General features: G+C 47.5%; 1 protein-coding gene across 2 annotated transcripts in view; it reads left to right on the top strand.

The window, feature by feature from the left end:
• The window catches only part of LOC8042692 (beta-glucuronidase), an 80,572-nt gene that overhangs the window by 42,971 nt on the left and 23,782 nt on the right, over nucleotides 1-13,819 (top strand). For both annotated transcript variants that reach the window (XM_029984713.4, XM_029984714.4), the window contains exon 5: nucleotides 9,256-9,446. In XM_029984713.4, coding sequence (XP_029840573.2) covers nucleotides 9,256-9,446 — 191 coding nt within the window. The remainder of the gene's footprint in view (nucleotides 1-9,255; nucleotides 9,447-13,819) is intronic.

Below are 13,819 nucleotides of genomic sequence, written 5' to 3'. Positions count from 1 at the left end.
CAAAACATCATTATAAAGAGTGCGTGCGATACAGCACTAATTTACGATGGTAGTATCTTTTATTGCAGGCAAAAAAAAAAAAGAAAAACTAGGCTGAAGATCTACACTAGCATGCTCACGTATGCGAGGCACAAAAGTGTAAAAGGAAATGACCAGCGTGTCGCCGCAATGCAAGTATGCGGAATATAACGTATGAAAAAAAAAAAGCGATTTGACAGAAATTTCAAACATTTTCCTTTTGTAATCATCATAATAATGCTAACAAATAAATTCAGTACTTGCGCATATATGCTCCTTGGCCCCTTGAGAGAAAATGCATTAATAAATGTGAGCGACAGTTTAATGTGCTCCTCCTGGTAGCGCGGTCAAATAGAGTTAAATTTCATGCTTACTCGCAATAGAATATGACCAGTGCTCATAAAAGGGGCTGCTTGCAGTATTGGCTCCAAATCAAAAAGCTTCTCCCGCAGCGCGAACCCGATCTGTTGGGAAGCGAGCAAGCGCGACTGTTGAACTCGCCAACAGGTCCAGGTTAGCAGTCGAGAAGAGCCCGCTTCTATGCTTTCGTCTACATCTCGAAAATGTTTCTCGAAATATGAGAGTCGCGTGATAATATTAATACAGCGTAAAGTAAGCGAGTGTTCACTTTTGCTTTTTAGCACCGTTGTCTTTATCATTTATGTGTTAAACGAAGTTGTTGTGTTGCCTAGCTCCTCTGCACTTTGCATCAGCCTTCAATCGGATGTAAAGGGCCTACTTGAGTGAGAAATAGAAAAAAAAATAATTTCAAACCAGTGTATCTGAGTGATGTTGACTGAACCTCGCCGTTCCTCTGCGCAAGCGAATCTACAATGCTAGCCAACATCGAGCTCCCAAAAAATCACATAAAATAATAGATACTCGCTATTGTTACATGCAAATATCATGAGCCCTTCATGCCATTGTGTAAAGTGTCATATATTAATAAAAAGTTTAAGAGCCTTGTAAAAGCACGCAGCACTAACGCGCGGGTGCTCTTTTTAGGAGCATGAATAGTGCAGGAAAGCGCTACGGCTATTAAAACGTTGGCTATAATAGTTTTAACTTGAAAAGAAAACAATACGATTCGAATCTTTACATCGGTTGTTTTTCATTTTATTTCCTCGTTGATAGCGATAGCGGAACAGCGAAGTCGTGCGGTCGCTGCGCGTCGCTTTCACGCGCCGCAAACGGCCACAGCGCTTTGCAAGTCGCCTCAAAGATGGCGTCGGAAGGAAGGTTGGCGCCACGTCCGATAGATGGCGCGCGAATCTGAATAAGGTCTATTGAAAGTAATGGCCGGCCGCAATTCGGCAAGCCAGAGTGGAAAGGCTGCCGCCATCTATGAGCGACGGCGGCAACCAGATACGTTGCTTGTCGCCGTCGTTCATGGATGGCCGTAGGTGTTTAGAGTTCAGTGTCTTTATTTCTTTGCGGTGGACACGATCATCGGGACTGGTCGTATTTTTTTATTGTCTAAAACGATGCAAGTTGTAGTCATACACACGCACAAAAAAAAAAATAAACCGCATTGCGAAAAAAAAGATACCCCCGCGCGCGCGCGCGCGCCTTTTTATTTTTGGCGTTTTCCTCTCCCGCTCCTCGCCTCCTCGCTTCTTTTGAATCGTGACGTCAAAAATCATGAAATTTAAAAGCTTTGTGGGCGATATTTCTATAACATTTAATAACGGTAATCGTAAAACATGCTTTTAATGCAATTGTGAACGCGCTACGGCTTTTCTCGAAATACCAAAAATCGGAGTCCGGTGTGATGTCGCCTTCTGGAATTGTATCCTCCCTCGGAAAACATGCCGCCTGCATGGGCAGGCGGCACCGCTCGCACGGAATAAGACCGGGTTTTCTCGGTCCAATGGCGCCCTTATGTTTATGTTTATTCTTATTTTCAGTGACCCACCAACAGCTTGACGCCTCCTTAGTGGCGCACTTATTCCTTCAGAAATACAACGCTAAACAGGATAAAAGCAAAACGTTAGGAAAGAACAATAGCCTCAACACACTGTCTCCCGCTCCTTTCCTCCTCGCGTCGGGTCGCGGTGACAACAGCTCGGAGTCGTGAAAGAAAGTCGACTCTCAGGACTCCGCAACATTTGACGTCAACGCACCGGCGCGGATCGCGCGGAAACTTCGAATTCAGCATTTGCAAAGGGTTTTTTTTTTACTTCACAAATACTGAATTCCCAAGTTTCGAATTTTGAGGGTAATGTCCCGGCATCGTTTTCAATCGTTTCGGATAATCAAAAAAAAAAAAAAGATATGATTTTGATAAGTCAGTGCCCCTTTAACAGTTCCCCTGTAAAAAAGGTTGCCTCACTTCACCGCAGCACCCTTTCTCACGCCGTTTTTACAACCTACAAGATAAATGGCTTTCAGTGCAACGGCACCTTATTTTATGATTAAAATGTGTGTAGTAGGTTAAAATAAGGTTGCTGAAAGAATGAAGTCATGGATGTATAAATCTACGAACCAGCGTTTCTTTTACGCCCTTAAGGATGTACAGTGTCTGTAGTACCTGACTTTAGAAAGTGTCTTACATGCGCAAGCTCTCGTGCGAAAAAAAAAAAAAAAAAGCATTTCAGTGTGCTAGGTTCACGCGTCCGTAGCTTTAACGGCACTGTTTACATTTGCGACCTAAATATCATTTAAGTGGTCGGTTGGAGAAGATGAGAACGGCAGGAAGGTCTTTCAGTTTGATAAATCACAGTATAATCTGTATGCTGGAAGCAAGCTCCGCCGGATTGTATTCGAAAGCTAGTATTAAATAAAAGTTGTAACAAAAATGGGCATATGGGGCATTCTGTCCCACTCTGTAGATGTATTTTTAGCCCTAAGTAACCCGGAACTCAGCACTACCAACGTAAAAAAAAGTTACAACGACTCGTGCCCCACGAGTCGTTATAACTTTTTTTTACGTTTTATTGCTTGTTCCGCTTTATTTACAAACCAATTTTCGCAAAATTACCTAATCTTTGCAGCTGCCGTGCTGCTGCCAGTTTAGGGGTGGTACCACGGTAATAGTGACACATGAGGCATGAAGTTTGGGACCGCTCTCGGCCACTGCAAGCAAGCGATCTCCACACCTTCCTATCTTGCCCAGCATGATAAACCAAAACTGTGAAAGCGCATTCGCTGAGTTGGCCGGGTTGGTGGTTAAGAAAATTCGGCATACACTGCTACTCTCAAGAAATGAAGTCGACGAAGCGACGAGACTTTTTGAGTGTTTCTCGTGCAGTCTGTTCCTACACGCTGCTCCCGCAATCTGCTCGTGACTGTGGTCGTGACTTACAGCAGGTTGACATCATTGTATTGTTTTAGGGGCGAGGCGAAGCTCCTTAGGGTCTAGCCGTGTCCGGCGTCCGTGCTCACATCGATTGCCATCCCATCTGTCTTCTTAAAAAAAGAAAAATGTTTGCGCAGTCGACGGGATTTGAACCAGTGAGGAAAAACCCCAATGGATTTCTAGTCCAGCGCCTTAACCACTCGGCCACGACTGCGGGACGATAGGGGGCTCTGAGATGTGGTAGTAACTCAAGAGCTGGGGATGTCATGGATGAAATGTTGCATGTAGCTGCTCAACGTCTATACAGGAGAGGACGCTGCAATCACATACGTATATATCGCGTTAAACTTTGCAGGCATTGGCTCGACGTTTATAGACGAGAGGGCGCTGCGGTGGAATGCTCAACTGCGTATTTAACCAGGATCCATACCACACATTCTCTTTCTAGGGCCCATCTCTTTGCTTGAACATAAAGAGGGTTAAAATAGGACTTCACCAATACCAATATTCCGTAGGATAACGCGAGAAAACGGATTTTAAACTGAATAAAACGATAACCAAAAACCACATCGTGGATGTCTGTGAAGCTTCGATGGAATGTCGTGACGACAACATGCCCGTAAGAGCAGCGCCACAACGGGAAGTGCGGTCACTCATAGGCATTACTTAGGCCTGAACGTAGTACCGAGGCGCTTTGGTGAAGAAAGCAACAGCAGAGTTGGCCACCGTTCGTTTTAGTACCGGGTGGTCTGTCCGGCAACGCTTCTTTGAGGTGGTTTGGAGATTGTGTACGTGCGACGCAATATTCACGCTACGAAATGCCTGTTTAAAACTGGCCCGCATGCCCACCGCTGATTACGAGATAGCTGCCTTCGTCGACCGCAACTGATAACGAACTCGATTGCTAAGAAGTCAACACAACTACCACCGTTGCTAAAAGGAGACGGCCCGTACGGCTCTGCAAAGCGGCGCGCATGTAAACAAATCCCTGCGGCGATTTTCGGGGATGCGAGAGAGAGCCAACGTCCAGGAAGATACGTTTGGAGTAAAAGAGTGTCAGCGTTCTTGGTAGCCGCTTCGGGAACGGACTTTTACAACCGATTTTATGAACCGCTGGGCCTCTAGACAATCGCCACTCGATGCTGACGAGACGCTCGGCAGAGAAAGATTGGACTGGCATTGAGTCGCTCCCAAAAACTGCTTTAACTCGACATGTGTTGGCGTATCATGTCGAAATAAAATGGACATCTAAACGAAAGTGTACGTACCCATGTTGCGAAGGCAATTCATATGGCGTTTATTTGAGCTCTATAACACACACAAAAAAAGGAGATAGAATTTATAGGAGTGTCTCCTTTTTCGACAAAACGTTGGTCACCGCTGCACCTGAAAACAAGCTAGGGACGACGAGGGGAAAGACTGACCTTCTTACCCCAAATTAGAGGTCAGAGATCAAACTATTCATAGGAGGGTCCACAAATGTCGCGTGGGCCTATTCCATTCATCAAGCCAGCCGGTCGTGCGCAGATGGTCTTGCCCCGGATCGTCGAAGTGTTTTGCTAAGCCTAGCGCCTTCGGTGGTCGCTTGGTCGGTGGGTCCCTGTCGCTGTAGCTTTTTCAGGTATCGATGGTTCTTGCGTTTGTCTCCGCCGCGGCGTTCAGTTTCAATTACTTTTTTTTCTTCTTTTCTCTCGTTGGGACGCGCACAGAGAGCACATAGATATGCATGTTGGTCGTCGCGACGACGTAAGCGTGCGATGTGGCTGGCGATGTAAATTTGATCACAAAAAGTGCGTAAAGCTTTGTAGCTGTCGTAGGCGTGGTCGTAGGATCTCATCGTAGCGTGCAAAAAACTTGCGATAATTTCGCTTCGTGAATACGGTACATTTCTTCGGTTTTGCTGTAAGATCGTTTTGTGAATAAGCTCTGTTACCTGTTGCTGACGATGAAGACAAGAGAGATGGGTCGTACAAATACGACTCTAGGCAGAATCGCTTCTCGGCCATCGTGCCCTGGTGATGTAGCGTCGTGGCGGCATCTTCGTCCTTATTAATGTCATCTACCCACCGCTCTCGTCGCGTTGGTCGGCAACCATTCACTTGAAGCCGCTCTGCCGGCTCCGCAATATGCTACTACAGCCCTCGGGTACTTCGACTATGCGAGATTGTAACACGCTGACACCACCAAGTGGCAAGACTCATAACTACGGTACGCTTGGTCCTCCGAGGCATGATAACGTCAAGACCGCGCCGGATCTCCCGACATGCATCCCGCTCTTCGACGGCTGATTTTGAAGCGCTCGCCGAAATCCAGGCATTTAGAACAAAAAATACAGCCATCCGCTTGAAATATGACCATGCGATTATCAATTACAGGTTTATCTGATTCCATTTGACTTATCTCTATGTGTTCCCTGTATATTTTAAGTTTCGATTCAGTACCCTTTAAGCGGTGGAGATGCGTTCCCACGGCTTCTAGCGGATCCAAGCTGATCCGCTAGAAGAACCACTGGCTCTGCATTTCGCCGACCATAAAGCAGTAATAATGAAGTCGAAACGCAACCCCCGGCACTCAGCACTACCAATGAGCAATAAAAAAATAATCAGCATCATCAGTACTATCTATGAAAAAAATCAGTATCATCAGCACCACCGGAGTTCGCCCCAATCAACATCATTCACCACGTGCAGAGGCGGTCATTTTTAATAAATTCAAGCATAATAGTTTCTGTTCCTTTTGTAGGAACTATAATTAACATCAATAAATACTAATATTAATGCATTTAATTTATTAATCAGACGCCACGACCTGAAGCATTCATTCATCAATAAACCTTGCATGCATTTCGACTTGCCGAGCTAAACAAACATTGACAAGGATGATGATAGATGTGTCAGCACCGCCCTCGACGATTTTTCGAACTTTAGGAATCAGCAGTTTCTCGGCCTCCCACGAGGCCCTTACAAGAATGATCAATTAGTTTCAATTTAGTTTCTCATGTGCTCTATAAGAATACATTAAAAACACAATTGAAACTTATTGATAATTATGTACGGAGGTGTCACCACGAAGCATGGAAACGTTTTTTGTTTTTTTTTATTATTTTAGATTATCTACGTTTTATCTAAATAAAAAAAGCCCTCGTCCACTCGCTTCTTCAAATACCTCCGGAGTTCGACTTTACCAAAATTTCAAAACCTGTGCGTGAAAAACCTTTGGAAGTCTAGTGTATATAACCAAAAAGATATCCGTGCTGAAAATATGTGATTTTCGGGCAATATATGGGGTGCTGTACGAAACGAAGTAATACAAAACCCTCCTCAACATTTTCTTTCATATCTTCTTAACAAAACTAAACCATTGAAATTGGGTTACCTTTAATGGCCCCTTCACAAGTTCGCGCCTCCCTATTGACGACGCTATAATTATCCACAAACAACCTAAAACCAGTGTGTCGAACCGAAAAAAATACGGGTTCGGTTACGGTTCAGGTTTAGGTAAATTTATTTTGTTCCGGTTCAGTTCCGGTTCGATTAGTTCGATCCGCGAACCGGTTCGGGGCGCTGAACCGGTTCGCGAACCGGTTCGGAAATTATAAATGACAAATTGCAACATCAAAATAAATTACAGATAAAACATCTGAAATCAGCACATACGAAACGGGATACATCGTAGTGTAAGGCTCAGGGATTTCTACCAGGAATGGTTTCTTTATGTGCACTCAAAGGTTACCACTCCGACGTTTACGCATTCGGACTTCATCTAATTGGGTCCGACGCAGCAGCTGTAAAACCCGCGACCTCCTTACGAACCCACTTACAAGTAGAACTCGCTAACTATCCCGCCACCTCGGCGTGTAAGCAATTGAAGGAACAGTGGGGAGAAAATACAGCTTTCTTTGTTTGAACTAGCCTTCGGTAACTCAGATTAGACCCTTAAAGAAGTTTTCATTAAACAAGATACGGAATGTGAAAAACACTTCACCGAACGCAACGCCAGAAGGACGTAATAGGATTAATATTAAAATATAAGAGTTCGCTGTCTCACAAATATGTTAGCTTCTAAGTGCCTATACGAAACCGGATGCATTATTATCAAACTCCACAACCTTTTCTTTTCTCATTCCGATGGAAGCAAGCTTCAAGAACTCGCGTGTTCTAGAAACGTGTTATGAAATGAGCACACAGCAACATTTACGATTTACGAGATTGTAGGAAAATAAAATCCCGTGACGCGATCCTTTTTTTTTTTTTTTTTTGCACAGCCTTCCAATTTTCTTTCTTCCGTGCAAGCCGCGACCAGCGCAATACTGGTTCCTATGTCAAGATTCATGGATGCAGCGTTTATATTCCTAAGAATGAGTGGAGAAGAAAAATATGTAAGCGAGGTGTGTGTCAGTTGACGGCACTTAAAAAACAAATGGCATTGATAGCACATTCATTGTCAACAGCGCGTGGCCGAACCGTTTTGACATGAGCCGGTAACCGTTATTTTTTTCCGGTTCAGTTCCGGTTCGGGTTCATCGCGATAACAATATAACGGTTCGGGTTCGGGTTCAGTTCCGGAAAAAATACCGGTTCGGTTCCGGTTTTCGGTTCGGTTCGGTTCCGGTTCGACACCCTGCCTAAAACAAAAGTTATATCCTAAAAAAGTTAGCCGTTTACAACTCCCTGTAAGGCCGAATTGGAGCGCAGCTCTTGAGGAGGAGGAGGGAAGGGTATTGAGGGGAGGGTAGACCCCTCCTCCTCCTCCTTCTCCTCCTCCTCCCCTCATTCTTTAATATGCTCCGGGGGAATCACTTGACATCGGGGGGGGAGGGGGTCACGTGACCTCCGGGGGGGGGGGGGGGTGTCGCGTGACTTCGGGGGGGAAGGGGCGTGACCTCGGGAAGGGGGGCCACGTGCTCTCGGGGGGTCGTGTGACCTTGGGGGTCGCGTGACCTTGAGGTGACCTTGGAAGGGGTAACGTGACCTTGGGGTTCACGTGGCCTTGGGAGGGGTCACGTGACCTTGGGGTGACCTTGGTTACGCCGACGGCGACGTCGCTCAAGCCGGAAACGGGCGCCTAAGAGCTGCGCTCTAAAAATGAACGCCGTTTAAAACTCCCTGTAATGCCAAATTGGAGTGCAGCTCTTGAGGAGGAAAGAAGGGTACTGAGGGGAGGGTAGACCCCTCCTCCTCCTCCTTCTTTTCCTCGTCCCCTCATTCTTTAATATGCTCCGGGGGGGTCACCTGACCTCGGGGGAGGGGGTCACGTGACCTCGGGGGGGGGGGGGGGGGGTGTCGCGTGACTTCGGGAGGGAGCGGGGTCACGTGATCTCGGGGAGGGGGGGCCACGTGATCTCGGGGGTCACGTGACTTTGGGGGGCGGTCACGTGACCTTAGAAGGGGTCACCTGACTTTGGGAGGGGGTCATGTGGCCTTGGGGTAACGACGTGACCTCGGGGGTCACGTGACTTTAGGGTGACCTGGGGGTCACGTGACCTTGGAGTGACCTTGGGAAGGGTCACGTGACATTGGGGTGACCCCTCCCAGGTCACCCCCTAGGTGACCCCAAGGTCACGTGACCCCCAGGGTCACGTGACCTTGGGGTGACCTTGGTTACGCCGACGCCGACGGCGACGCCGCTCAAGCCGGAAACGGGCGCCTAAGAGCTGCGCTCTAAAAGATGGTTATATTACCTTTCAAGCAGCACCACTCATTCAAGAAGGTACATAGAATGAGGTGAGTTTAGAGCTGCCAAAGCACACCTAAAGTGCCCGAATCGGTGGTACCGTAGAAGAGCTCCTGTACGCGTCTCAATTTATGCCTTCTCTATAATCTTATAGTCAAGACAGTCAAAAGGGTCATAAACCCCGAGGGCCGAAAGCCCTGTGACACATATGGTTCTAGTTACGCGAGCTACATTGATATCATTGATTTGTCTCTACGAAAACGCAGCGAGCGTGAAGTATGACATCGACGTGCTGCCGCCCGACCCCAAGGTGAACTGTCGTCTGACCCTGCTGGACGACCAAGGGTGGCCCGTGCTCGTGCGACAAGGCTGCTCGGGGACATTCGGCGTGACCAACCCCAAGCTCTGGTGGCCCCAGGGAATGCACCGGGTCCCAGGATACCAGTACATGGCCAAGGCAGGAAGAAACTGTTCTACGCGCCTACGCTCTAAGAAATACTACTCTTCCGCAAAGTGCCTCGGAAAGCCAGTCGTGCAACCTACGCGTAGAGCTCTGCGAATGACGTCTCGTCATTCACCGTATGCATTGCAGAGAATGGTTCTCCCGAGGGCCTTGTGGGAGAGTAGTTGCTCCAGATTTGCGTAAAGTGTACTCTGGTATACTTCTTAAGTCCAGACGCAGCCGACGCTATGAGCTCACGGGACAATCAGACAGCGTCATGTTACCGTGCGTGTTCTATCATCGTTAAACCAATCATAAACATCAAAGGCCTCGGGGCTTGGCGCTATTGACGCTGTTTGGTTGGACTTTTAACCTCGTAGCGTCGGCTGCGTCGGACTTAACAGAAACGAAGTATATCGGTTAAGTAAAACTTCTCTTAATTTATTTGTTCTAATGGTAGAAAAAAAAATTGCCACGCGCGGTATGCCTCGTATGCCTTGTCATATACTGATATGTGCGCAGAGTGAGGGTGGCGATGGTTTTATTTCTTGAGTCACGCATATACCAATCGATCAACTCGTCAATTGTATCGGAGATTGCCTTCTAGGTAAATGGAAGTATATGATGATCACTCAAATTCTATATCCTTCCTATTCGCAACTCCAGAGGAAGCAACACCACCCAGCGGAAAGAATGTGAAGTGGAGAAGCGGAGAGCTGCCGCCTTTTCAAGCTAGACTAACTAAATGGCGGAGTCAGAGCATGGCCTTTCTTTTCCTTCTACCGCGAACACCTCACTGGCAAAAAGGGGTCATATTCGTCCATGTTCAAATCAGACATGCCAAAAACGCTTGGGGGAAATGATATGATATCGCACGCACGCACGATATCACATCACTCGGACGAGTTAAGGAGATGCTTTGAGAATATGGTGGCATTTTTAGACACGGACGAGAAGGAAGAACAGGACAACACGATGCGCTATCTTCAACTGTTTAAGAAAAACAGCGGTAAAAATACTCTGCGCCGTCGCGTCACTCATCAATGCCCTGCCCCGTCCCTGTTCGCAAGAACTGGGTCTCTTTGTCCGCCAGATCAATCGAAGCCACGCTGACGCCCTGATCCTTTAATTTTTTTGTCAGGTCTGCCTCTGTGATTTCCCGTGCCATTTTATCCTTGTGATGATTGTGCATGGCTTGAACTTAGGTTTGCGTCCACAGTCACGATAGTGCATCGGCGAATGGCTATCCAGCTGCCCACTCGCTTCTCGGTTGTGTTTCGCGTAATCTCTCGTTGACACCTCCTCTCCAGCGCCAATGAGCCCCAGTTATCTTTCAACTCCTCCCACTCGAAACTCGTTAAGAGAATAATTGTAAATTTATGCTTTATGAATGCCCTAAGAAGGTCGTGTAGACGTGAGATACCTTCAAGCCCTAATGACCAGTTGGGACGCTTGATGGCGGCCGGTGTTCCCGAGTCTCTCGTGGTGTTTGTTGCCGAAAGGGTTTTAAAGAAGCTATGACTAGAAGACAGTCCAGAGCACGACACAACCCGAAACAAACAAAAATCGCGAAACCGCACACAATATTAAGAAGGTAGCAAACCGCGTCAACGCTAAGGCGGCTTTCCTGACACCGGAAAAACTGGCCAAGATGTGCAAACTGACGGACCTTTTCCGCAAACGCCCGGTAGGCTGCCTGAAGAAACATCGCAGCCCGTTTGTAGCATGCGCAGAAGCAGAAGTCTATCAGATCCCGCTGATGTGCAGCAGGAAATACGTGGGACAGACGGGAAGGCGTGTCAACGATAGATTACGCGAACGCAACATGCAAGTGAGGGGGCAACGGGATGGCCATTTGTCGATGCACTGTCATGACTGTGGACGCAAATCTGATTTCAAGTCATGCACGATCATCACAAGGATAAAACGGTACGAGAAATCATGGAGGCAGAGCTGAGAAAGAGTTACGGGGATCGGTGCGTCAGCTTGGCTTCGATTGATCTGGCGGATAAAGAGGCCCAGTTCTTGCAAACAGCCTAAGGGCAGGCCATTGGTCGAGTGGCGCCATGTCTTAAAGCATTTGTGCCCGTGTTTTCCTGAATTATAAACAGTTGAAGCTACACTGTTAGCAAGTCCCGTGTATTTGGCGAATATTTGGGGTGAAAAACACGCTACTTACACAAATTACCATAAATTTACACGATGAGTAACGGATAATTCGTTCAGAAATCATGCGAGGTTGTAAAAAACGTGTTTTGGTTCGGTCATACACGCATAACCGTGTAGCCGACCTCGATAACACGCATCGCCCCCGGCGACGACCGCGGCATTGCCGGCTATCGAAGCACCGGAATGCTTGGGGACACACTTAGAAAGGACCGTCGAGACAAATGCCGCGGAAAGAAACATGTCTCGGAGACAGATATGCACCAAAAGCAATTGCGCCATGTCGCAGGACGTTGGCGAAACCTGCGCTTACGGTGCTCGCCGCCATCTGGTCGATGGCAATGCGGCTTCCCTCATGTCGCCCATGTTTGTATTTAGTTTAGGGGTCCTGATAACAGTTTCTTAGACACCACGAATAAAGTCATGGGTCTAATTATTCGTTCCAAACAGTTAAAATGGATATAAAAAGCGTGTCCTCGATGTGAACACGTGACATTGCAGTTGGTTTCGTTTTTGCTTCAACCTTCAACTGCAAGCGATCTGGCCACGGCGCAAGCGCAACGCCGATGTACGCTGGAAGCAAGCGCCGGTTGGCTTTCGTTGTTTTTGTTTGACCGGAGAAAATCTGGCAAGTACGCATGGCGCCGCTACTGTTTTGGTTTGACGGGACGCGAGAAGCTTCGCATAGAGCTTCGGAGTTTGCGAGCACATAGTGAAGACGTGACCGGAGAAGTGCCCCTGTGATGTTCCTGGAAGACGGAAAGTAGCATTCGTAATCGTCGTGTGTGCTTTGAAAGCGAAGGGAGTCACAGGGTTCACGAGTTCGCAACCACAAGCCAATGTTCACGACAGCGCGGCGTTGACTTCGGCGATCTCGTTCTGTTTGGTGCAACCCGGCGATGCGAAAAAGTGCTGAAACATTCGTCGTGTGTGGTGCGGTGCTTTGTATTCCGGGTCTGTTTGAACCACGCTTTTAACACGGAGCGCAAATTGTTTGTTGCGTGGTGGAGGTTCAACGGGTACAGTCCCGTCGTCGTCAGCTGATCCGGTCCAGCTGGTCCGGGAGGACGCAGCGAGCGTTTTTAAAAGTAAATCTTCCTTCGTTCCGTTTCAGACTGTGGAAGTATCCCGACACATACCGTGAGTAAGAAGCAGCGGGCGTTTTCAACAAAATTACGTTGTTTTAATTGAATAATGGTCTCCGGATTGTTGTCTTAAATCTGCCGTTTTTTATGCTTCGTGTTGGACTGCGTTTGCATAGCGACGCACACCGCTCGAGTAGATGATTTGGTCCTGCAACGAGTTTGTTGCGCCAATCATGCGGCGTGAATAAATTAGGGCAAGGTTTCCTACCTGCCCACAGATGCATGTACTGAGACCATTGTTTATGTTGTGAACTAAGTGCTCTTTCTTTATTTTGGAAGACGCGTTGGTGCATTTATTATGGTACAATCACTTGGGAGTTGAGAAATTGGAGAGCGAGCAAGCTTTCCCAACTTTGTCTCTTTCTCTCTGGCACTGCCCTGTTTAAGTTTCAGTAGGCATATCTACTAGCAGGTACAAACTGCTCTGAAGCAGGTAAAAAACGGGAAGCTGAAGACGGTGCGGACTCCGTGTTTCGCGCTTTTCGCAAGGTGACAGGGTAAATGCTTTTGTGAGATGTGCGGAATATGCAAGCGATTTTGCTATGCCCGTCATTTGCGTCTCTCCAGCAAAACGAATAAGATGATCTACTACAAAGGCGCAATCACAAGCCAAGATTTAAGATAGCAGTCGTTTGCTTCGGTGATCCGTGTAGCTGTATTTTACCCTGCTCTCTGCAACACCGTGTCATAACGAGGAGCTGGAACGGTCACGGTTTGTGCTGGCCTCCCGGTTGACAGAAACCCGCGTCGCCCGCATCGGCACCGAGTGCGCTTGGGCTGTTGATGCTCAAGCCTTTCATCCGCGGCTTGTCGCCAGCTCATCCTGCTGCTCAACGGTGAGGAAGCGGCGAGAGTAACCTCGGAAGTGAATGTAAATCCTCGTTCATTCAGTTATCTGGTGTCAAAGTGTGGAAGATGTCCAACGTGTACTGAGGGCGGGAACTACGAGCGTTTTGCCTTGCTTTTATAACCGAAACCAGACCAACGAGATAACTGCCTTGCGTACTCTAAAATGACGGAAGCAATAAGTTTCAACAGGTCGAGTACGTCACCGGGGATGTAGGCGAGACGGTGCAC

Source organism: Ixodes scapularis, unplaced genomic scaffold (genome assembly GCF_016920785.2).
Source record: "Ixodes scapularis isolate PalLabHiFi unplaced genomic scaffold, ASM1692078v2 PGA_scaffold5__190_contigs__length_132052651, whole genome shotgun sequence".
NCBI lineage: Eukaryota > Metazoa > Arthropoda > Arachnida > Ixodida > Ixodidae > Ixodes > Ixodes scapularis.
This window is presented reverse-complemented; position numbering and strand designations above follow the sequence as displayed.